The 23501-nt window shown below is 40.2% G+C and overlaps 1 protein-coding gene across 3 annotated transcripts in view; it reads right to left on the bottom strand.

Annotated features, from left to right (window-relative positions):
• Positions 1-4372: 4372 nt before the first annotated feature.
• Positions 4373-23501, bottom strand: part of LOC100445724 (EF-hand calcium-binding domain-containing protein 3) — a 544420-nt gene continuing 525291 nt past the window's right edge. For all 3 annotated transcript variants that reach the window (XM_063718854.1, XM_009236639.4, XM_054537212.2), the window contains 4 exons: positions 14880-15073; positions 14341-14525; positions 6867-6989; positions 4373-4755 (listed from right to left, as the gene is read on the bottom strand). In XM_063718854.1, the coding sequence (XP_063574924.1) occupies positions 4429-4755; positions 6867-6989; positions 14341-14525; positions 14880-15073 (829 nt within the window). In that variant the 3' untranslated portion in view covers positions 4373-4428. The remainder of the gene's footprint in view (positions 4756-6866; positions 6990-14340; positions 14526-14879; positions 15074-23501) is intronic.

Below are 23501 nucleotides of genomic sequence, written 5' to 3'. Positions count from 1 at the left end.
TGGCTCACACCTGTAATCCCAGCACTTTGGGAGACCAAGGCGGGTGGATCACGAGGTCAGGAGTTCGAGACCAGCCAGATCAAGATGGTGAAACCCCCATCTCTACTAAAAATACAAAAATTAGGCCGGGTGTGGTGGCTCACGCCTGTAATCCCAGCACTTTGGGAGGCCGAGGTGGGCGGATCACGAGGTCAGGAGATTGAGACCATCCTGGCCAACATGGTGAAACCCCATCTCTACTAAAATACAAAAAATTAGCCAGGCGTGGTGGCATGCGCCTGTAGTCCCAGCTACTTAGGAGGCTGAGGCAGGAGAATCACTTGAACCTGGATGTTGGAGGTTGTAGTGAGCCGAGATTGTGTCACTGCACTTCAGCTTGGGTGACAGAGCGAGACTACTACTCACAAAAAAAAAAATAAAAATAAAAAATAAATAAATAATAAATAAATAAAATTAGCTGGGCACGGTGGTGGGTGCCTGTAATCCCAGCTACTTGGGAGGCTGAGGCAGGAGAATCGCTTGAACCCAGGAGGCGGAGGTTGCAGTGGGCTGAGATCGTGCCACTGCAGGCCAGCCTGGTGACAAAGCAAGACTCCGTCTCAAACAACAACAACAACAACAAGAAAACCCAATTACATTAATCCATTTTAAGTGTACAGTTCAATACATTTTCATAAAAATCTGTATTTGTGTAATCAGTGTCACAATCTAGTTTTAGAACAATGCCTTGAAGTTCTCCCATGCCACTTAGCAGTTGTAGTCTGCTTTTTAACTTAATAATAACTTGGGGACATTATTCTTTTGTTCGAAATATTCTTTTACAACATCACTTAATGTCCTTCTGGTATTGTTTCGTATAGCTATATCATGCTTTATTGGACATTTAGGCCACTTTAAGTTTCATACTATTAAAAATTTAACGGCTGGGTGCAGTGGCTCACACCTGTAATCCCAGCACTTTGGGAGGCCAAGGCAGGTGGATCACGACATCAGGAGTTCAAGACCATCCTGGCCAGCATAATAAACCCCGTCTCTACTAAAAATACAAAAATTAGCCAGGTATGGTGATACACACCTGTAGTCCCAGGTACTCGGGAGGGTGAGGCAGAAGAATCGCTTGAACCCTAGAGGCGGAGGTTGCAGTGAGCCGAGATCACGCCACTGCACTCCAGCCTGGGCGACAGAGTAAGACTCTGTCTCAAAAAAAAAAAAAAAAGAAAAAAATTCAACATGGTGTACATCTTTGTAATGAAATAATTTTGTACATTCATGATTATTTCTTTATGATTAATTTCTAGAAGACGAATTGCTGAGTCAATGGTTACAATTAGCTCCATCACTAAGCTCTGTGTGGTTAAGTCATTTTACTTGTTTGTCAACTGTTATATGTCCAGGTCCTAGAACTAGGTCTGGCACACAGTATGCAACTCAGTAGATAATTGATGAATGAATGGATGGGTGAGTACCCTCTTGCCATACCATATTTCAGCACAGAGATGCCAATTTACACTGTCATCAACAGTGTGTGACAATTTAATAGAAAGAATGTATTGCTGTACATTTTAGATTTTCCAGGACAGATCCTATTAAAAATATTCTGCCCTGTTATCTCACTGATGCAAGGAAATATTCCAGGAATTGTAACATTTTGGCATCCAAATTATATCTCCTAGATTCCCTGTTATACCCACAGCCATATGAAAAGTCTCTTGTCAAGTCATAAATCTTGTTTTTAGCTAGAAAATATGACTGCTTATCTATCTATAAGGTTAGTTCTTCTCTCCAACATTGTGTCTTTATAAATAATAACAGGTATATTTAGACTCCTTTGACTATTCGTGGTAACACTCACAAAATTACCTCAAGGCCATCTCAATAAACAGTTTTGGGGGCACTATCTTCATTGCTTTTTCCTGGCATTTTATAATTTTACAGCGGGGAGCAGTGACTCATGCCTGTTATCCCAGCACTTTGGGAGGCTGAGGTTGGCAGATCACCTGAGTTCAGGAGTTTGAGACTAGCCTGGGCAACATGGCGAAACCCCATCTCTACTAAAAATACAAAAATTAGCTAGGTGTGGTGGCACGCACCTGTAATCCCAGCTACTTGGGAGGCTGAGGCAGGTGAAATGCTTGAGCCTGGGGAGGTGGAGGTTGCAGCGAGCTGAGATCACGTTACTGCACTGCAGCCTGGGCAAGAGAGTGAGACTCTTGTCTCAATTTTTTTTTTCTTTTTACATTATGAGGCATTGTCCCCATCAATATTGGACATATCTTTTCCTTTTTCTGGGTCAAAATTTTTCTAGAATAGTGATTTAAAAAGCATTTGTTCTACATGTTGAATGTGATGTACTGGTTTGCACCCACACACCTGCAAACCAGCTTCTCGGACAACATTTACAAATAGTTGATCTCATCCCTTACATTTTTTTTCATCCCTTACATTTTTAGATCAGAATTGGCACAAGAAATAAAACACTTTGCCATCCTGACAGTAGATCAGAAGGTTAATATAGATTTAGTCTTGGTACATCCAGATTTCCTGAGTCCAAAAGTGGTCTGTCTCTCTGTGGGCAACCCTTGAGAACCACAGAAAAATACCCCAATGGGACTGGGCACAGTAGCTCATACTTGTAATAATAACACTTTGGGAGGCTGAGGTGGGATGATCACTTCAGCCCAGGAGTTTGAGACCAGCCAGAGCAACATAGGGAGTCCGTGTCTCTACAAAAATAAAAAATAATTAGCTGGGCATGGTGGCGCGCCCCTGTAGTTCCAGCTACGTGAGAGGCTGAGGTGGGAGGATTGCTTGAGCCCAGGAGGTTAAGGCTGCAGCGAGCCATGATTGTGTCACTGCATACCAGCCTGGGTGACAGAGTGAAACCCTGTCTCTAAACAAACACACACACACACACACAAAACAAACCAAAACAAAAAACCCAGTAATGGATGTACACACTTAAACATGATTGAAAGGGCAAATTTTATGTAATGTATATTTTACCATAATAAAAAATTATAATCCCCCAAACTTGTAATATAGTTATATATGTGCTTCTTTATTAAACGCATTAAAGAACAGCAACAATAAATACAATGGATGTGATCAGCTATTCATTTTGTTTGTTTTGTTTTGAGACAGAATCTTGCTCTGTCACCCAGGATGGAGTGCAGTGGCATAATCGCAATTTACACTCACCATAAACCCACTGCAACCTCCACCTCCCAGGTTCAAGCGATTCTCCCGCTTCAGCCTCCAGAGTAGCTGGGATTATAGGCGTGTGCCACCATGCCCGACTAATTTTTGTATTTTTAGTAGAGACAGGGTTTCACCATGTTGACCAGGCTGGTCTTGAACTCCTGACCTCAGGTGATCCGCCCGCCTCAGCCTCCCGAAGTGCTGGGATTACAGGCATGAGCCATCGCACCTGGCCGTGTTCAGCTATTTGTAAGAGCAATCTAAGTGTGCAGATGTGTAGCTAAGGAGCCTTGAGAATACCCAAATTTAATCAAGGTTCTTTAGGGCTTGCTGATCTTATTCCCTGAAACTGAAAGGTCATCCTCATCTGCTGTCTCTAGTCTCTTTCACAAACAATTTTTTTTTTTAAGAAAAGTTTTGTATATTTAAATGATAATCTTTCTTTTTTTTATTATACTTTAAGTTTTAGGGTACATGTGCACAATGTGCAGGTTAGTTACATACGTATACATGTGCCATGCTGGTGTGCTGCACCCATTAACTTGTCATTTAGCAATTGAAAACCTAACCCAGTTTACACTCACCATAAACTCAGAGGTTTATTGCTTGGAGGGCCCTTAGCTCAGGACAACTTTTCTCCTTCCTGATGAGGCTTAGGCAGTCTTAAGCCAGGTAGGGGCAGCAGATTGCAGCTGGTTGCTAGGGAACTAACAGCCCAGCATCTATTTACTAGTAAAGATTTAGGAAAGGGGGCCGGGCACAGTGGCTCACGCCTGTAATCCCAGCACTTTGGGAGGCCGAGGCGGGTGGATCATGAAGTCAGGAGATCGAGACCATCCTGGCCAACATGGTGATAACCCCATCTCTACTAAAAATACAAAAATTAGCTGGGTGTGGTGTGGTGGTGGGCGCCTGTAATCCCAGCTACTCGGGAGGCTGAGCCAGGAAAATGGCTTGAACCCAGGAGGTGGAGTTTACAGTAAGCCAAGATCATGCCACTGCACTCCAGCCTGGTGACAGAGGAAGACTCTGTCTCAAAAAAAAAAAAAAAAAAAAAAAGATTTAGGAAAGGGAAACCATTTTATGACTTAAACTTTTTTACTGGTCAGAATCCAAAAGATGTCAAAATTTCCAGCTTCTAAGAATGTACTTAGACAAAAGCAAGAAACAATAATTTTGACAACTGTGAAAAAGTAGTTTGTGATGAGCTGTTTAGAAAATGTAGAAATTTCATTGTTGAAATCCCTTTAAACCTTTCCGTTTTCTTTTTCTTCCTGGATCTGTGTCACATTCACTGGTATCTGATGAGGAAGAGGATCTGGAGTTATGGGAGGAATTTCTATTCACATAGGCATCATATAACCTTAAGTCCTTAGGAGAAAGTAATTCTTGGCAAACATTCCAGGACCATGTATAAGTAGAAAAGGTGTCATAAAAGGACTCATTTCCAGAGTCTATCCCAATCAAATCCCCTCGGATCTTCTGCCAGAGGTTTAGCATTTCTTTTCGGTGTTCAAGGGCAATTCCTAAATTATAGGTATCAGTAGCTCTCTTCACCTGCAGTGAGAGACCAGAAGTTTATTGTAGTTACCTTAAAGTAGCTTTGATTTGTGGACCACAATGATAGATACCCCAAGAGTTATGTCCCTGGGCTACTCGAAAGTCACTGAATCTATACATTGGGTGGTGCCTCGTGAGGACGTGAGCTAGGAGGTGATGGACAATCAAAATGTACTGCTTGGGAATAATGAGGTAATAAGAAATTTTATAAGGATATGAAAAATACAATGGACTAAAATAGGCTGAAGTATGGTATGGAGATAGGCTATGGATATAACAGGAGTGCCAATTCAGCCACTCAGTTCAGCCTAGGATAGGGAGAACTGACTGGGAGAAGATGATGAGCTGAGTAGGTCCTCAAGGATGTGATCAAATTGAGGGAGTAAGTGGTGAGGGGAAGGTGTTCCAGGGAGAGGGGACAGCATAAACAGCATAAACAGAGACCCCAAGGCAGTAAATATCCTGGAGGTGTGGTAGGAGGGTTCAGACACTTGGTATTGCTGGAGCGTCAGCTTTAAAGTGGGAGGAATAAATAATGACAAAGGACAGGCAGGCCCTTACACACTTAATCTTATAAGTCAGTAATCTCTGTGAGGCTAGCAAAAGCCTGTTCCTCAGTGAAAATCATGCTGTAGTGACCCACTGTTTCTAATGAAAGTGAAATAAATCCCTTAAGCAGAAAATAGAGTTGAAATTGCCATCATTGAGAGGGACGTCTTCACTTTTAAGCAGGACAGTGCCATGGTTGGCTCTTCATGTTGGATCATTAGCAGCTGTGTGGAGAATGGTTGGAGGATACCAGGTTGGAGACTGCCTCATCTAAGGCAGTGGTAATGGGGATGGAGTGAAGGGGACAGATTTGAAAAATGTGGGTTTTTTTTGTTTTTTTTTTTTGAGACGGTGTCTTGCCTTGTTGCCTAACCTGGACTGCAGTAGTGCGATCTTGGCTCATCGCAACCTCTGCCTCCTAGGTTCAAGGGATTCTCCTGCCTCAGCCTCCCGAGTAGCTGGGACTACAGGCGCCCACCACCATGCCTGGCTAATTTTTATATTTTTAGTAGAGACAGGGTTTCACCATGTTGGCCAGGCTGGTCTCAAACTCCTGACCTCAGGTGATTTGCCTGCCTTAGCTTCCCAAAGTGCTAGGATTACAGGTGTGAGCCACCATGCCCAGCCCTGAAAAATCTTTCAGAGAATGACAATCGGCCAGACTTGGGGATTAGCAGATGTGAGGAATGAGGAAAAAACCCGAGTTAAGGATAGCTCCTGGCCTTCTAGCTTCAGTGACTGAGTAGATGCTATCAACTGAGACACATACAATATACTCTCATAACAAACCTGCACATGTACCCCGTGGATCTAAAATAAAAGTTGACCTTATTTAAACACACACACACACAAAACAAACAAACAAACAAACAAACAAAAAACACCTGAGATACAGAATTCCCAGGGGAGAACCAGTTGGATGCAGAAGATGATGAGTTTTGTTTTGGACATGTTGAGTTTGTTATGTTATGTCAGTGAGATAGGACAGAAATAGAGGAAAGAAGTTAGGTTAGTGACAACTTTAACAGTAATCAGTACATAGGTGGCAGCTGAACCAAGGAGGATAGATTGAGATAACCCAAAGAATACTTGCCCTAGCTGTTCTTTACCTAATGCCAAGATTTCCAATGTATTAACACCAAACTATTGATCTTCTCAAGCTTCTTAGCCCTGGTGCAGCTGGTGCCCCAGGGCTAGAGGCCTCATGATGTAAGATTCTTTCACCATGAATCTCTGAGTACGCTACTCACTGTGACTGTTGGTTAACTACCTTAATTAGTTTGATATTTCTGGAATAACACAAATGAATGTCCCAGAAATAACAGTGAGTATAGCTGCACAGGTGAATAGCAGGATGAATCATAACACTTAACATTTGAATCCATTTGATTATAGAGAAAGAAATGGTGTTATTACAATGGGTAAACATGAGAAACAACCTTGTCTCATTTTAAAGACATAGAGCAGATAAAAATTCTCTTGGTTTTATGGTGTAGTATTGAAGTGGACAATATTTTTGTCAGTGATTTCTGGGAAGGAACTCAACAAGGAATACTCACATGTTGTTTAATAGCAGTTGCATCGGCCACTGTACAAGTCTGCTTTTTCTTGAGCATTTGATCAATGGTGAGGATGTTATTTGAATAACCTGAGGCAGGGTCCATACATTTTATATTTGCTGCCTTTATGCATATTTAAAAAAGGAGGTTAGTAATACATTTTAATTAGACATAATAAATAAGTATATTTTATTATAGAAGGATTTGTATATAATTTATAAGGTTATTGCCAAACCATTTGTTTGTTTGTTTAGACTTTTTTCTGGGTCCCTCAGGAGTGGCATTTGGCATACGTGCAAAAATATCTGTATATCCTAGATGGTGCCCTAGGACTGGAATTGCTAGGTCAAAAGGTGTGAGGTCTGTCCTTTTGGTAATTATTGCCAAATTTCCTCTGTAGAGGGTGAACCAATTTACAAACCTATCTGTAACTTAGGAGTATACCTATGTTTTTTCATCTTGGTCAACATAATATGAAAAGATAAATATCTGAGGAGAGTTTTAACTTGGATCTTTTATGAGGAATGAGGTTGAATATTTTTTCATGTTTCTGAGAACTGTTCATACCCTTTGCCAATTTTTATATAGGTTATTTTTTTCTGATGAATTTGAAGTTCTTTGAAGTTAGCCTTTTGTGTTATGAGTGGCAACTGTGATTTTTTTTTGGCCATATGGAGATTTTTGATCTTGAAGCAGTGGAATTAATATCTTTTTATTTAAAAATGCATTTGACTTTTGTATCACCGTTAGGGAGGCCTTCCCAGAGTTTATTTCAGTATGTTTAAGGTTTCTTTTCTTTTTCTTTGTCTCTGACCCTCCATTTATTCCTTTTGCATTTCATCCATTTGCAATTTGTATATGAAGTGTGAATCTCATTTTTTTCCTCAGATGCCTACTCAGTGCACTATTTGTTGAATAATTTATCATTTTCCTGTTGTGTTGAAATGCCACGTTTTCCTTAAGTTAAAATTCTCCACATAGCTCTATTTATTTTGGGACTTTCTATTTTCTTCCTTGGGTCTGTCTGTTAATATCTTAATATCATACTGTTTTAATGATTGAGACTTTTTTTTTTTTTTTTTGAGACAGAGTCATGAAAGTGGCTCATGCCTGTGATTCCAGCACTTTGGGAGGCTGAGGTGGGTGGATTGCTTGAGCCCAGGAGTTCAAGACCAGCCAACATGGCGAAACCCCATCTCTACTAAAAATACAAAAACTAGCTGGGCGTGGTGGCACGTGTCTGTAGTCCCAGCTACTAGAGAGGCTGAAGTGGGAGGATTGCTTGAGCCTGGGAGGCAGAGGTTGCAGTGAGCTGATATCACATCACTGCACTCCAGCCTGGGTGACAAAGTTGAGACCCTGTCTCAATAACAACAACAACAAAAACCCTTGGGGAAAATTTGAAAAATCACATTAAAGGTATAGACAAGCAAGAAAGAACAACACCCTTATAATGTCAAACATTCTTTTTTTTTTTTTTTTTTTAGACAGAGTCTCGCTGGAGTGCAGTGGTGGGATCTTGGCTCACTGCAACCTTCGCCTCCTGGGTTCAAGTGATTCTCCTGCCTCAGCCTCCCTAGTAGCTGGGATTACAGACACGTGCCACCACGCCTGGCTACATTTTGTATTTTTAGTAGAGACAGGGTTTCACCATGTTGACCAGGCTGGTCTCGAACTCCTGATCTCAGGTGATCCGCCTGCCTTGGCCTCCCAAAGTGCTGAGATTACAGGTGTGAGCCACCATGCCCGGCCTTGAAAGTATTTTTATTTACTCTCCCTCTTGAATGATAGCTTAGCTGGAAATACTTTTCTCTCCTCAATCTATAGATATTATTTGATTGTCTTCTGGCCTTTATTTTTGCGTGCATGAAGTCTCCTGTTAGTCTACTTTTTGTTCCTTTGTAAGTTATTTATTTTTTCTGTCTGGTTTCCTTCCTTCCTTCCCTCCCTCCCTCCCTCCCTCCCTCCCTCCCTTCCTCCCTTCCTCCCTTCCTCCCTTCCTTCCTTCCTTCCTTCCTTCCTTCCTTCCTCTCTTTCTCTTTCTCTTTCTTTCTTTCATTCGAGACAGAATGTTGCTTGGTGGCCCAGGCTGGAGTGCAGTGGTGCAGTCTCAGCTCACTGGAACCTCTGCCTTCTGGGTTCAAGAGATTCTCTTGCCTCAGCCTCCCAAGTAGCTGGGATTACAGGCATGTGCCATCATGCCCGACTAATTTTTGTATTTAGTACAGATGGGGTTTCATCATGTTGGCCAGGCTGGTCTTGAACTCCTGACCTCAGGTGATCCACTTGCCTTGGCCTCCCAAAGTGCTGGGATTACAGATGTGAGCCACTGTGCTTGGCCTCTGGTTGCTTTTGAAGTGTTTTCTTTGTCTTCATTTTCTACTGCAATGTTTCAAGTTGTATTTTCTTTTATATATGCTGCTCCAGGGTGTTTTCTTCAATTTAAGAATTCATATCTTTTATCAATTTAGAAAAATTCTCAGTCACTCCTAAAAATACTCAGTCATTACTAAACACTTTAATAATTTAAAACATGTTTTACAGTCTTTTAAAGATCTGCTATATCAAATTATGATACTCCTCTTGTTTACCTACTCACTTTTTTTGAGAGTAGATTATTTCCTTGTATGGCTTGTAATTTTTGTGAACCTATCTTTAAAAGAGATTTTAAAAGATTTTTGATATAAGCTGTGCAAACCTAGGATATGGATGTGTTTATGTTTGTGTCTGGCAGACCTCCCAAGGTAATACCAATCTAAAACCAGTTTTTAGGGTAATTTTACTGCTTGGAGATTTCATCCAATGTGGAAACTATAAATTCAGATTCTGAATCCATGCATCCTACAATCTTGAGTTTCAAATTCTTCACAGAATACTTTCTTCTCTATTCAGAGCTTTGAGCAGACCAAGCTTGGCTATGGACTGAGTTTCTTACCCCTCCTTTTACTGAGAGGGCAACCCTTACAGATTCTGGTTTCAATTCCAGTTGCTTACTTCCAGGGATCCACATCTCCTGACCCTGAATGGGCATCTAAACCCCAATCCCAACCCATCAGGGCCGAGATCTATAGGATCTACCTACCGCTTATTAACTTGTGAACTTGTTATTCTGGCTTTAGGTGCTCTCTCTCTCTCTCTTGCTTTCTGAAACATGGGGTTTTCCTTTCTTTTGAATACATTTTTGAATGTTTGTTATTTTATTTCGTCCAGTATTCATATATATATATGACTATATATGTGACTATATATGTGACTATATATATATGACTATATATATGACTATATATGTGAATATATATGACTATATATGTGAATATATATGAATATATGTGAATATATATGAATATATGTGAATATATATGAATATATATGTGAATATATATATGAATATATATGTGAATATATATATGAACATATATGAATATATATGTGAATATATATGAATATATATGTGAATATATATATGAATATATGTGAATATATATGTGAATATATATGTGAATATATGTGAATATATATGTGAATATATATATGAATATATGTGAATATATATGAATATATATGTGAATATATGTGTATATATGAATATGTATGTGAATATATATGAATATATATGTGAATATATATATGAATATATATGTGAATATATATATGAATATATGTGAATATATATATGAATATATATGTGAATATATGTGTATATATGAATATATATGTGAATATATGTGAATATATGTGTATATATGAATATATATGTGAATATATATGAATATATGTGAATATATATATGAATATATATGTGAATATATATGTGAATATATATGAATATATGTGACTATATATGTGAATATATGTGACTATATATGTGAATATATGTGAATATATATGTGACTATATATGTGACTATATATGTGAATATATATGTGAATATATGTGAATATATATGTGAATATATGTGAATATATATGTGAATATATGTATATGTGAATATATATGTGAATATATATGTGAATATATATGTGAATATATATGTGACTATATATGAATATATGTGAATATATATATATATTTTGTAGAGACATAATTTTACCATGCTGCCCAGGCTGGTCTCGAACTCCTCGTCTCAAGGAATCCACCTTCCTTGGCCTCCTAAAGTGTTGGGGTTACAGGCATGAGCTACCATACCCAGCCCTATCCAATATTTTAACGTGGTCTAGGGAGTCTATGTGTGGGGTCAAGTAGTGTTCATGTAACTCAGTTACTTTCTGAAACTTGAAAGTACCATTTCTTTCTTTTCTTTTTTGTAGAGACGGGGTTTCACCATGTTGCCCAGGTTGTTCTCAAACTCCTGAGCTCAAGTGATCCAGCCACCTCAGCCTCCCAAAGTGCTGGGATTATAGGCATGAGGCACTGTGCCCAGCCTATTTCTTGGTTCTAGTGAACATTTATTTTATTTTATTTTGAGTTGGAGTTTTGCTCTTATTGCCCAGGCTGGAGTGCAATGGTGCGATCTTGGCTCACCACAACCTCTGCCTCCCGGGTTCAAGCGATTCTCCTGCCTCAGCCTCCTGAGTAGCTGGGATTACAGGCATGTGCCACCACGCCCAGCTAATTTTGTATTTTTATTAGTAGAGATGGAGTTTCTCCATGTTGGTCAGGCTGGTCTCGAACTCTCGACCTCAGGTGATCCACCCGCTTTGGCCTCCCAAAGTGCTGGGATTACAGGCGTGAGCCACTGCGCCCAGCCTCTAATGAACGTTTAAAAATATACAATTATATTAGATTAGATGTAATATACTACATAGTATATTAGATATACTATATATGTATATAACTATAAACATATAGTTTAATAGAAATAGCATTAAATGTAGTATATTATAATATTTGTAAATATAGTACATATACAGTAGGTATAGATGTAAATATACATATATGCATGTAGTATAATAAATATAAATATGTAGTGTATTAGAGGTAATATAGTAGTAAATATGTAATAGATGGTAACGTGTTATGAAAAAAAATCAGGAAAGGGGGTAAGGTATTGGGGGTTGTGATTTTATTTGAATACATATATATATTTATTTGTTCAAAAATTTTTATTTTAAATTTATTTTTAATTAAAAAATTTATTTTTAGAGCTGGAGCCTCACTATGTTGCCCAGGCTAGAGTGCAGTGCATTCACAGGCATGATCATAGCACATTATATAGCCTTGAACTCCTGGGCTCAAGTGATCCTCTTCCCTCAGCCTCCTAATCAGCTGGGATTAGGGGTATGTACCATTGCACCCAGCTATTTAAATATTTATTTAAAAAATAATTTATTGGCCAAGTGTGGTGGCTCATGCCTGTAATTCCAGCACTTTGGGAGGCTGAGGTGGGCGGATCACCTGAGGTCAGGAGTTCGAGACCAGCCTGACCAACATGGTGAAACCCCGTCTTTACTAAGAATACAAAAATTAGCCGGGTGTGGTGGCGCATGCTTGTGGTCCAGCTATTTGGGAGGCTGAGGCAGGAGAATTGCTTGAAACTGGGAGGTGGAGGTTGTAGTGAGCCAAGATCACGCCACTGTATTCCAGCCTGGGCAACAGAGCAAGACTCTGACTCAAAAAAAAAAAATTATTAAAGTGAAAATTCATGTAACATAAAATGAACCATGTGAAGTGAACAATTCAGTGGCATTTAGTACAATGACAATGTGGGGATTGTTATTTTAATGGGGTTGTTAGAGAGGCCTCCTGAAGTGACATTTGAGACAAGACCTGAAAGAGGTAAGGGGAGAGCTATGATGCAGCTCTCTGAGGAACAACATTAGAGCAGAAGAAATAGCAAAGCCATAGACCATGAGGTGAGAGCACGTCTAGTCTGTAAGAGGAAGAGTAAAGAGGCCTTGAGGATGGATTGGAATGCACTGGACGGTGAGCAGTGGAAGATGAGATTGTTGGATAGGCAATGAGAGCCTAGATCAGTGATGGCCAATAATATTTTCCTCAATAATGGAAATTTTCTATATTTCTGTGTCATCCAGTATAGTAGCCATTAGCCACATATGGCTATTGAGCATTTGCAATGTGACTGGTGTGACTGAGGAACTGAATTTGTAATTTTATTTAATCTTAATTAATTGAAACTTAAACAGCTACTAGTGGCTACAATTATTGGAAGGCTCAGGTTTTGATTGTGTGGGACATTGTAAGTTATAAAAATTTTGGTTTTCATTCTGCGTGATATGAAAAGCCATTGGAGGGTTTCAATCTGATTTTAACAGAAACACTTTGGCTGCTGGGTTTAGAATCAATTGAAGGGGACAATAGTAGAAGCAAGGGGACCATTTAGGAAGCTATTGACATTATTTCTGCTGAGATTATTAGAGACAATCTAGCATATATTATGTTCTCAGGAAATAAAGTATTTGTATCACAGTATTCTTTCTTCCAAAAAATACTGAGTTACCTGTGGGCCAAATTCTATTTTAGATGATAGGGATACCTTAGTGAAAGAAATACAACCCTTGTGTACATGAATGTTATATTCTAGTTGGAGAGATTGACAATAAACAGATAAGCATCTGGGGTGGAGGAGTAGTTGAATGTTGGGACATAAGTTTAAAAGAGGATAAATGTCCTCTTATTTCCATCTTCTCAGTGATATTTGCCTGTGGGTGTTACTTCATTTGGAGAAAGACAAAGTCTGAACTTGAGGTCATTTGTGACAGTGATACCCCTCTAGGCCTCTTAAACTCTATGTGTGGAGGGGCCTTCTAGGAATTGTATAGTGATGTGAACAACACATGGACCTCTGGAACCCAGAGCTCCACAGGGTTGGCTGGCCTCCAGTTAAGTTTCCATTCTGTTTCTTAGGCCTAGAGGCCTTACCTGGGGTGAGGCCAGAGCCTCTTGAGAGTTTATCTAGAAACTTGGGCATAGTTGCTGGAGACCTTAAAACTTATGATGACAAAAGTATATCCTGGGAGGGGGGGCAAAAAGACTAGAGTCAACAGAACTTGAAGCAAGGCCAGAAGGTGCAGCTGGGACCATAAATGGGGATCTAGTCGAGGGCAGTATGGCCCCTCCATCACAGCACTGCCCCTTTGGGTTGCGGGCCTGGTCTTCTCATCTCATGGTGTTTGCCCAACCACAATCTAGAGTGGATGGAGGGTGTCCAGAGTGAAGCTTCTGGTCCCTGAGTGGTTGGGGGAGCAGTCAGAGATAGGATTGCAGAAACTTTTATTGTTATTATTCCTATATTCCCCATCCCCAACCCCAAAGCTGTATTTTTTAGTAAGTTTAACTATTTGTTGAAATTAAATGAAATGTTAATACCTGGACTTAAATTTAGGAACATGGTTATGGCATCTGGTTTGAAAATAATGACTAAAACTATTTGTTGTAAAAAGCATGTTATTAGTTCTGTTAAGTTAGTGCTTAAAAATCCAAGTATTTAACTAATGTGACATAATCTAAATCTCACCTGTGTTTTCCAGTCTCTTTTATGGAAAAAATAATCCTCAAAGAAATTCAAAGGCTCCTTTCTTCTTAGCATCTCTAATTTCTGCATGTCTTTGAATGGCTTTCCCATCACCACCCCATCCACATTAGGGAACAATGGAAAGATGGGTATTTTTGAATATGGGCTATCTGAACCGGAATTGCATCCTAAAAAGATAAAAACAAAAATGGTATCACAAACAATGTAAGAAGAAGTTCACATAAAAGACCAGCATGTGGTGCCTGTTTTGCTTTGTCTATTCTTCTCAGTGGCCATGGCCCTCATTCTTCACTCTCCTGCTCCCACCCCCCACCCATCCACAGACTCTAGGCTTCATCAGGTGTCTGAGGATTCAGTTACATCTACATTTGCTTTCAAATGACATCTATGTGACAGAGAGTGGTCACTCAGAATAGGCTGTGGTCCTGTTCTTACGGCATTTGGGCTCTAGTACTTCTTTCTGACCAGTCATATACAAATAAATCCTTTACAACAGTAGAGAGAGAACAAATGGCCCTTACTCTTGAGCTCTTCAAGAAATTTAAATAAATCCTTTTCTTTCATTATTGCAATCCGGGCAGCATTAGCAAAGGCAGCCATGCTTGAGCTCGGAGGTGTGCATATGTCTGGCTTAAGTGTCCTTTTTCCATAGCCCATAGTGTAGGGACTCCACAACATTCCTGGGCCAGTATGCTGGAATTTTCTTTGGAAATAGCTTTAAAAAAAAAAAGGTAATTCAGAAATGGATACAAAGAGATATAGGACAAAATTTTTTAAAAGTCAAGTTGCTAGTTACATATGCTGAAGAAACTTATTTTAAATCTAATTTGCATATTCATTCAATAATATTTGAGTGCCTATTTCTGTGATATTTATAGAATATTTACTGACACCTTCCACAGGCCATTTGACTATTTATATCTGTATTCCTTGGCTTTTGGTCTCCTTTTTTTCCCCAAGGCTTCCCAGAGTTTTTGTTTTTGTTTTTTTTTAGAGAGAGATGAGGTCTTGTTATGTTGCCAGGCTGGACTGGAACTCCTGGGCTCAAATTCTCCTCCCTCCTCAGCCTCCTGAGTAGCTGGGACTATAGGTACCTGCTATCATGTCCAGCTCTGACCTCCCTGTTTGGTTTAGAAAAATACTTACGAATTATGATCCTTGACAAACACTTAAGTGGTACCTGCTTGAATGCAAACATTAATTATTATTACTTTGTGTTAGGTTTAAAAATGCAACTTTTGTTTTAAATTAAAATAACTTCTCACTGCAGAGAATTTGGAAAACATAGAAAAGTATAAAAAAGAAAAGAAAATACTACCAGTAAGCTTATGATCTGGAGTAAATCACTATTGATTGCATTTCTTTCCTTTTTTTTTTTGGAGTGTATGTGTATGAACAGACTTAGAAGATGTGTTACTGGGTGTTTTAGGTTATACATTCTTTAAGAATAAGTACAGCTGGCAGGCTGTATATGATAAAGGACTCTGATCCATAGTATAAACATCTGACTACAAACATGCATGCCTCGAATATCAGTGACTGTGGTGGTAAGTGATCAGCTTCCTCCTTGCTGCCAGAACAGTGGACTTCTCTCTGCAGCTATGCTAGGAATCTGCTTACTGCTGCTGAGGTGGAAGGACTTGCTTCTCACTGCTTTGGTAGTGGAACCTCTCACATCTCAGTGTTCTGAGAAGAAGAGCATCACTCCATGCTGTCTCAGAGGACAAAGTGTAGGACCTTGCTTCTCACTAATACATAGGCTGATTTCTTCCTGTTACAGCAATGGGAGGCTTCACTACTCTCTGGGATGGTGACAGGCAACCTTTCCTTTCCTCTCAGGAAGAGGGAAAGGACTCATTCTAAATGTTGGGGCTGAAGCAGTGGTTGGTAGGAAATGTGCCTATGGTGCTCTGATTAGAGTCTGACTTATAATCAGATACTTTCTTCCCTAGCCTTGAACTCAACCATCCACAATGTCATCACTTGCCTATGAAAATGGCATAATGTAATTTGATTCCCACCAGGTCCTTCAAGCCTCAGTTTTTCTTTCCCTCAGAGTATTCTCTATATACCCTATGGCTCCGAGTGTGGTCTTCAGCACCACTGGGAAAATACAAATTGTGGGAAATACAAATTCTTGGCCCTGACTACACACCTATTAACTTAGCAATCCTGTAGCCTAGCAATGTGTTTTAACAATCACTCCAGCTGATTCTGACACAGTGCAAGTTTCAGAACTTTTGCTCTAGTCTATAGTTTCCTTTCTTCCTTGAAATTCTAATCTTTGCTTAACAATTTATGTCACATTATATTTTATAACTAATTGTTTCATGTATATTACATACCAAAACTAGTGGCTTGTGCTTGTATTTGCTGTCTTTATTATTATTATTATTATTTTTTGAGACGGAATTTTGTTCTTGTTGCCCAGGCTGGAGTGCAATGGCACGATCTTGGCTCACTGCAACCTCCACCTCCCGGGTTCAAGCAATTCTCCTGCCTCAGCTTCCCGAATAGCTGGGATTAAAGGCATGCGCCACCATGCCTGGCTAATTTTGTACTTTTAGTAGAGATGGAGTTTCTCCATGTTGGTCAGGCTGGTCTTGAACTCCCAACCTCAAGTGATCCATCCGCCTCGGCCTCCCAAAGTGCGGGATTACAGGCGTGAGCCACCGTGCCCAGCCTGCTATTTATTATTATTACTATTATTTTAGAGACAGAGTCTCACAGTCTCCCAGGCTGGAGTACAGGGGTGCAAGGCTCACTACAGCCTTGAACTCCTGGCCTCAAGCAGTCCTTCTGCCTCCACCTCCTGAGTAGCTGGGACCACAGGTGCAAGCCACCCTGCCTGGCTAATTTTTAAATTTTTTGTAGAGAGTTTCCCTACATTGCCCAGGCAGGTCTTGAACTTCTGGGCTCAAGTGATCCTCCTGCTTTGGGCTCCCAAAGCTTTGGGATTACAAGTATTTAACTAATGTGACATAATCTAAATCTCACCTGATTGGCATAGTGCACTATAGCCCAGAGCCCTTGGGGCTGAAGGGATCCTCCTGCCTCAGCCTCCCAAGTAGCTGGAACTACAGGCCTGCACCACCATTCCTGGCTGTGGTAATTTTTTATGACAGCCCTAGGAAACTGACTCACAAAGGGGGAAACTGTTTTAGGCAAATACCAGGAGGTGAGAGAGCATGGAGTATTTGAGGACCCGAGTTAAATGTAATCTAGGGTGTGAGAGAGGAAGTTACAAGAGATGAGGGCTGGGCACAGCTGCTCTCGCCTATAATCCCAGCACTTTGGGAGGCTGATGGGGGTGGATAACTTGAGGTCAGGAGCTCAAGACCAGCTCGAGCAACGTGGTGACACCCTGTCTTTACAAAAAAATACAAAGATTAGACAGGCATGGTAGTGCACGCTTGTAGTCCCAGCTACTCCAGGAAGCTGAAATGAGAGGATTGCTTGAGTCTGGGAGGTAGAGGCTGCAATGAGCCTTGATCGCACCACTGCACTCCAGCACTCTAGCCTGGGAGATAAGAGAGCAAGACTCTGTGGAGAGACAGAGAGAGATATATGAGACTGGAGGTTAAGCAAAGGATATATTATAAAGGACCTTTAAAATGTCACATTAAGTTATAACTTTTTCATAGGAAACATGAGAGATCACTGTAGGCTTTTTAGAAGGTAAGTGATGTGATGATATGATTAGATTTGTGCTTGGCATTGTAGGCCACTTAAATATTTTCTAATATATTCAGTTATGATCTGGCTGCAGTGTGGAAAGTGGATGGAGATGGCAAAAATGGAAACAGAGTGACAAGGCAGGATACTACAGTTAAGTCCAAGAAGATAGTGACTTACTTACACAAGGGTAGTTTCTGTGGGGATAGAGAGAAGTTCATGGCTTTCATGTTGAGGAGGTAAGATAGACAGGGCTTAGTGATTGGTTGGATGTAGGGAATGAGAGAGCAGTGACAACTGGGGATTATGCTGCGCCTTTGGCTCAGACAGTTGGGTAAATACACTGAGATGGCAAAACCATGCACTGAGATCTGAAACTCAAGTGGAAGAACTATAGAAGTATGTGTGGACACAGATATACAAACTACCATCAGAGAATACTATAAACACCTCTATGCAAATAAACTAGAAAATCTAGAAGAAATGGATAAATTCCTGGACACATACACCCTCCCAAGATGAAACTAGGAAGAAGTTGAATCCCTGACTAGACCAATAACAGGCTCTGAAATTGAGGCAATAATTAATAGCCTACCAACCAAAAAAAGTCCAGGACCAGATGGATTCACAGCCGAATTCTACCAGAGGTACAAAGAGGAGCTGGTACCATTCCTTCTGAAACTATTCCAATCAATAGAAAAAGAGGAAATCCTCCCTAACTCATCTTATGAGGCCAGCATCATCCTGATACCAAAGCCTGGCAGAGACACAACAAAAATAGAGAATTTTAGACCAATATCCCTGATGAACATTGATGCGAAAATCCTCAATAAAATACTGGCAAACCGAATCCAGCAGCACATCAAAAAGCTTATCCACCATGATCAAGTCGGCTTCATCCCTGGGATGCAAGGCTGGTTCAACATATGCAAATCAATAAACGTAACCCATCATATAAACAGAAACAAAGACAAAAACCACATGATGATCTCAACAGATGCAGAAAAGGCCTTCAACAAAATTCAACAGCCCTTCATGCTAAAAACTCTCAGTAAATTAGGTATTGATGGGACGTATTTCAAAATAATAAGAGCTATTTATGACAAACCCACAGCCAATATCATACTGAATGGGCAAAAACTGGAAGCATTCCCTTTGAAAACTGGCACAAGACAGGGATGCCCTCTCTCACCACTCCTATTCAACACAGTGTTGTAAGTTCTGGCCAGGGCAATCAGGCAGGAGAAAGAAATAAAGGGTATTCAATTAGGAAAAGAGACAGTCAAATTGTCCCTGTTTGGAGATGACATGATTGTATATTTAGAAAACCCCATCATCTCAGCCCAAAATCTCCTTAAGCTGATAAGCAACTTCAGCAAAGTCTCAGGATACAAAATCAATATGCAAAAATCACAAGCATTCCTATACACGAATAACAGACAAACACAGAGCCAAATCATGAGTGAACTCCCATTCACAATTGCTTCAAAGAGAATAAAATACCGAGGAATACAACTTGCAAGGGATGTGAAGGACATCTTCAAGGAGAATTACAAACCACTGCTCAACGAAATAAAAGAAGCCACAAACAAATGGAAGAACATTCCATACTCATGGATAGGAGGAATCAATATCATGAAAATGGCCATATTGCCCAAAGTAATTTATAGATTCAATGCCATCCCCATCAAGCTTCCAATGACTTTCTTTACAGAATTGGAAAAAACTACTTTAAAGTTCATGTGGGACCAAAAAAGAGCCCACATTGCCAAGACAATCCTAAGTAAAAAGAAAAAAGCTAGAGGCATCACGCTACCTGACTTCAAACTATATTACAAGGCTACAGTAACCAAAACAGAGATATAGACAAATGGAACAGAACAGAGCCCTCAGAAATAATACCACACATCTACAACCATCTGATCTTTGACAAACCTGACAAAAACAAGAAATGGGGAAAGGATTCCCTATTTAATAAATGGTGCTGGGAAAACTGGATAGCCATATGTAGAAAGCTGAAACTGGATTCCTTCCTTACACCTATACAAAAATTAATTCAAGATGGATTAAAGACTTAAATGTCAGACCTAAAACCATAAAAGCCCTAGAAGAAAACCTAGGCAATACCATTCAGGACATAGGCATGGGCAAGGACTTCATGTCTAAAACACCAAAAGCAATGGCAACAAAATCCAAAATTGACAAATGGGATCTAATTAAACTGAAGAGCTTCTGCACAGCAAAAGAAACTACCACCAGAGTGAACAGGCAACCTACAGTATGGGAGAAAATTTTTGCAATCTACCCGTCTGACAAAGGGCTAATATTCAGAATCTACAAAGAACTTAAACAAATTTACAAGAAAAAAATCAAACAACCTAATCAAAAAGTGAGTGAAGGATTATGAACAGACACTTCTCAAAAGAAGACATTTATGCAGCCAACAGACACATGAAAAAATGCTCATCATCACTGGTCATCAGAGAAATACAAATCAAAACCACAATGAGATACCATCTCACACCAGTTAGAATGGCAATCATTAAAAAGTCAGGAAACAACAGGTGCTGGAGAGGATGTGGAGAAATAGGAACACTTTTACACTGTTGGTAGGACTGTAAACTGGTTCAACCATTGTGGAAGACAGTGTGGCAATTCCTCAAGGATCTAGAACTAGAAATACCATTTGACCCAGCAATCCCATTACTGGGTATATACCCAAAGGACTATAAATTATGCTGCTATAAAGACACATGCACATGTATGTTTATTGTGGCACTATTCACAATAGCAAAGACTTGGAACCAACCCAAATGTCCATCAATGATAGACTGGATTAAGAAAATGTGGCACATATACACCATAGAATACTATGCAGCCATGAAAAAGGATGAGTTCATGTCCTTTGTAGGGACATGGATAAAGCTGGAAACCATCATTCTGAGCAAACTATCGCAAGGACAGAAAACCAAACACCGCATGTTCTCACTCATACGTAGGAATTGAACAATGAGAACACTTGGACACAGGGTGGGGAACATCACACACTGGGGCCTGTCGTAGGGTCAGTGGAGGAGGGAGGGATAGATAGCATTAGGAGATATACCTAATGTAAATGACGAGTTAATGGGTGCAGCACACCAACATGGCACATATATACATATGTAACAAACCTGCACGTTGTGCACATGTACCCTAGAACTTAAAGTATAATAAAAAAAAAGAAAAAAAAAGAAGTATGTGTGGACAAAGAGATAAATTAAGTTTTTACCTTTGGTTTGAGGTGGCTGTGGGGCTTACAAATGGAGATGCCCAGTAGGCAGATGGAAACCCTAGAAGGAAGATCTGGGCTGGAGATCCCAGTGTGATCTTCTCTGTGCCTCATTCTCCTTGCCTGTATACAAATGGAGGTAATAGGACCTACCTCACAGGTTTGATTTGGGGATTAAATGGAGGTCATTCAGCAAATAATTACTGAGCTCCTGGTGTATATCAAGCATTTTCCTATAATAGATACTGGGAAGATAGCAGTGAATAAAACACACAAAAAATAATTCCTGTTCTCATGGAACTTACATTCTAGCATGAGAATACAGATGATAAAATAAATAAGTAAATTTTATTGCATATTAAAAGGTGATGAATAGTATGAAGAAAAATAAAGCAGAGAAGTGGGGACAGGGAGTGGTAGGAGGGTTGCAGTTTTAAACAGGGTGGTTCGAGAAGGCTTTGCTGAGATGACATCTGAACAAAGACCCAAAGGTAGTGAGAGTGAGTTGAGTGAGTCATGGTCTATCCAGGGGAAAAGTATCCAGATAAAGGGAAAAGCAAGTGCAAAGGCCTTAAGGTGGGAGTGTGTTTGATGTACATGAGGAAGAGTAAGGAGGCCAGCATGGCTACAGCAGAGTAACAGAGACAAAGTCAAAGAGGTCAAAGGAGAATGCAGCGCACATAGAGGACCAATATGTCATTGTAAAGGCTTTGGCTTGGTGCCAGGCAGTGGCTCACGCCTGTAATCCTAGCACTTTGGGAGGCTGAGGTGAGCAGATCTCTTGAGCCCAGGAGTTTGAGACCAGCCTGGGCAACATAGTGAATACCTATCACCACAAAAAATAGAAAAATTAGCCAGGTGTGATGGTGCACACCTGTAATCCCAGCTATTTGGGAGGCTGAGATGGGAGGATCACTTAAGCCTGGGAGGTTGAGGCTTCAGTGAACCATCATGGTGCCACTGCAAGACCCTGCCTCAAAAAAGAAAAAAAAAAGACTTTGGCTTTTACTCTGAGGGAAATGGGAGGGTTTTGAAGGTTTTGAGCAGAGAAGTGATATGATCTGCAGCATTTGGAAGACTCATTTGGTACTGTAGGAGTCAAGGAGTCAGCTAGGCACAGGGAGTGTTGTGAGTAGGCTGTTCAGCAGGCAGAGCTGGGGAGCAGCAGTCAAAGGTGCAAGCAGGAAGACCAATTATTAGCCAGGGAAAAACTAATGTATGTAAAGTGCTTGCTCAGAGCTTTGCATTTAATACATATTCAATAAATGGTATCAACTATGTGAATACCTATCAAATTCTACCATTAACCAAATCAAGACCTGCTTTCTCAGGAAATTAAATAATTATCTTTGCCACTTATTTGACATTTATTTAACATATTTTGAATTATGTTACTTCTGCATATTTATTTAAATATCCACATATTTCTGACTTTTCTCTCCATTTATATATATATATGTGTGTGTGTGTGTGTGTGTATACATATATAATTATTATTTTTTCTTTCTTTCTTTTGAGACAGGGTCTCACTTTGTTACCCACGCTGGAGTGCAGTGGGGTGAACATGGCTCACTGTAGCCTTGACCCCCAGGCTCAAGCAATCCTCCTGCTTTAGCCCTTTAAGTAGCTGAGACAACAGGCATGTGCCACCATGGTGGCTAATTTTTTGTTTTTTTTGCATATAAAAATTTATCACTACAGTTTTTTTTTCTTTTTTTTTTGAGACTAAGTCTCACTCTGTTGTCCAGGCTGGAGTGCAGTGGTGCGATCTCAGCTCACTGCAACCTCTACCTCTCAGATTCAAGCGATTCTTGTGCCTTGGCCTCTTGAGTAGCTGGGATTACAGGTGCGCAGCACCCCACCCAGTTAATTTTTAAATTTTTAGTAGAGACGGGGTTTCACCATGTTGGCCAGGCTGGTCTCGAACTCCTGGCTTCAAGGAATCCACCTGCCTTGGCCTCCCAAAGTGCTGGAATTACAGACGTGAGCCACCACGCCTGACCCATCACTACAGTGTTTTCACCATTAAAGTTTATGATCTTGGTCTTTCCTTTGTGCCTTTGTATAGGGCCAAAAGAGAGACACTGGGCACTTTGACAACCTTGAAGCAGACTCCAGGAATATCACCTTTTTTTTTGAGATGGAGTCTCGCTCTCATTGCCCAGGCTGGAGTGCAGTGGCATGATCTCGGCTCACT

This window comes from Pongo abelii, chromosome 19 (genome assembly GCF_028885655.2).
Source record: "Pongo abelii isolate AG06213 chromosome 19, NHGRI_mPonAbe1-v2.0_pri, whole genome shotgun sequence".
NCBI lineage: Eukaryota > Metazoa > Chordata > Mammalia > Primates > Hominidae > Pongo > Pongo abelii.
The sequence above is the reverse complement of the archived record's forward strand: the minus strand, read 5'-3'. Positions and strand labels throughout refer to the sequence as shown.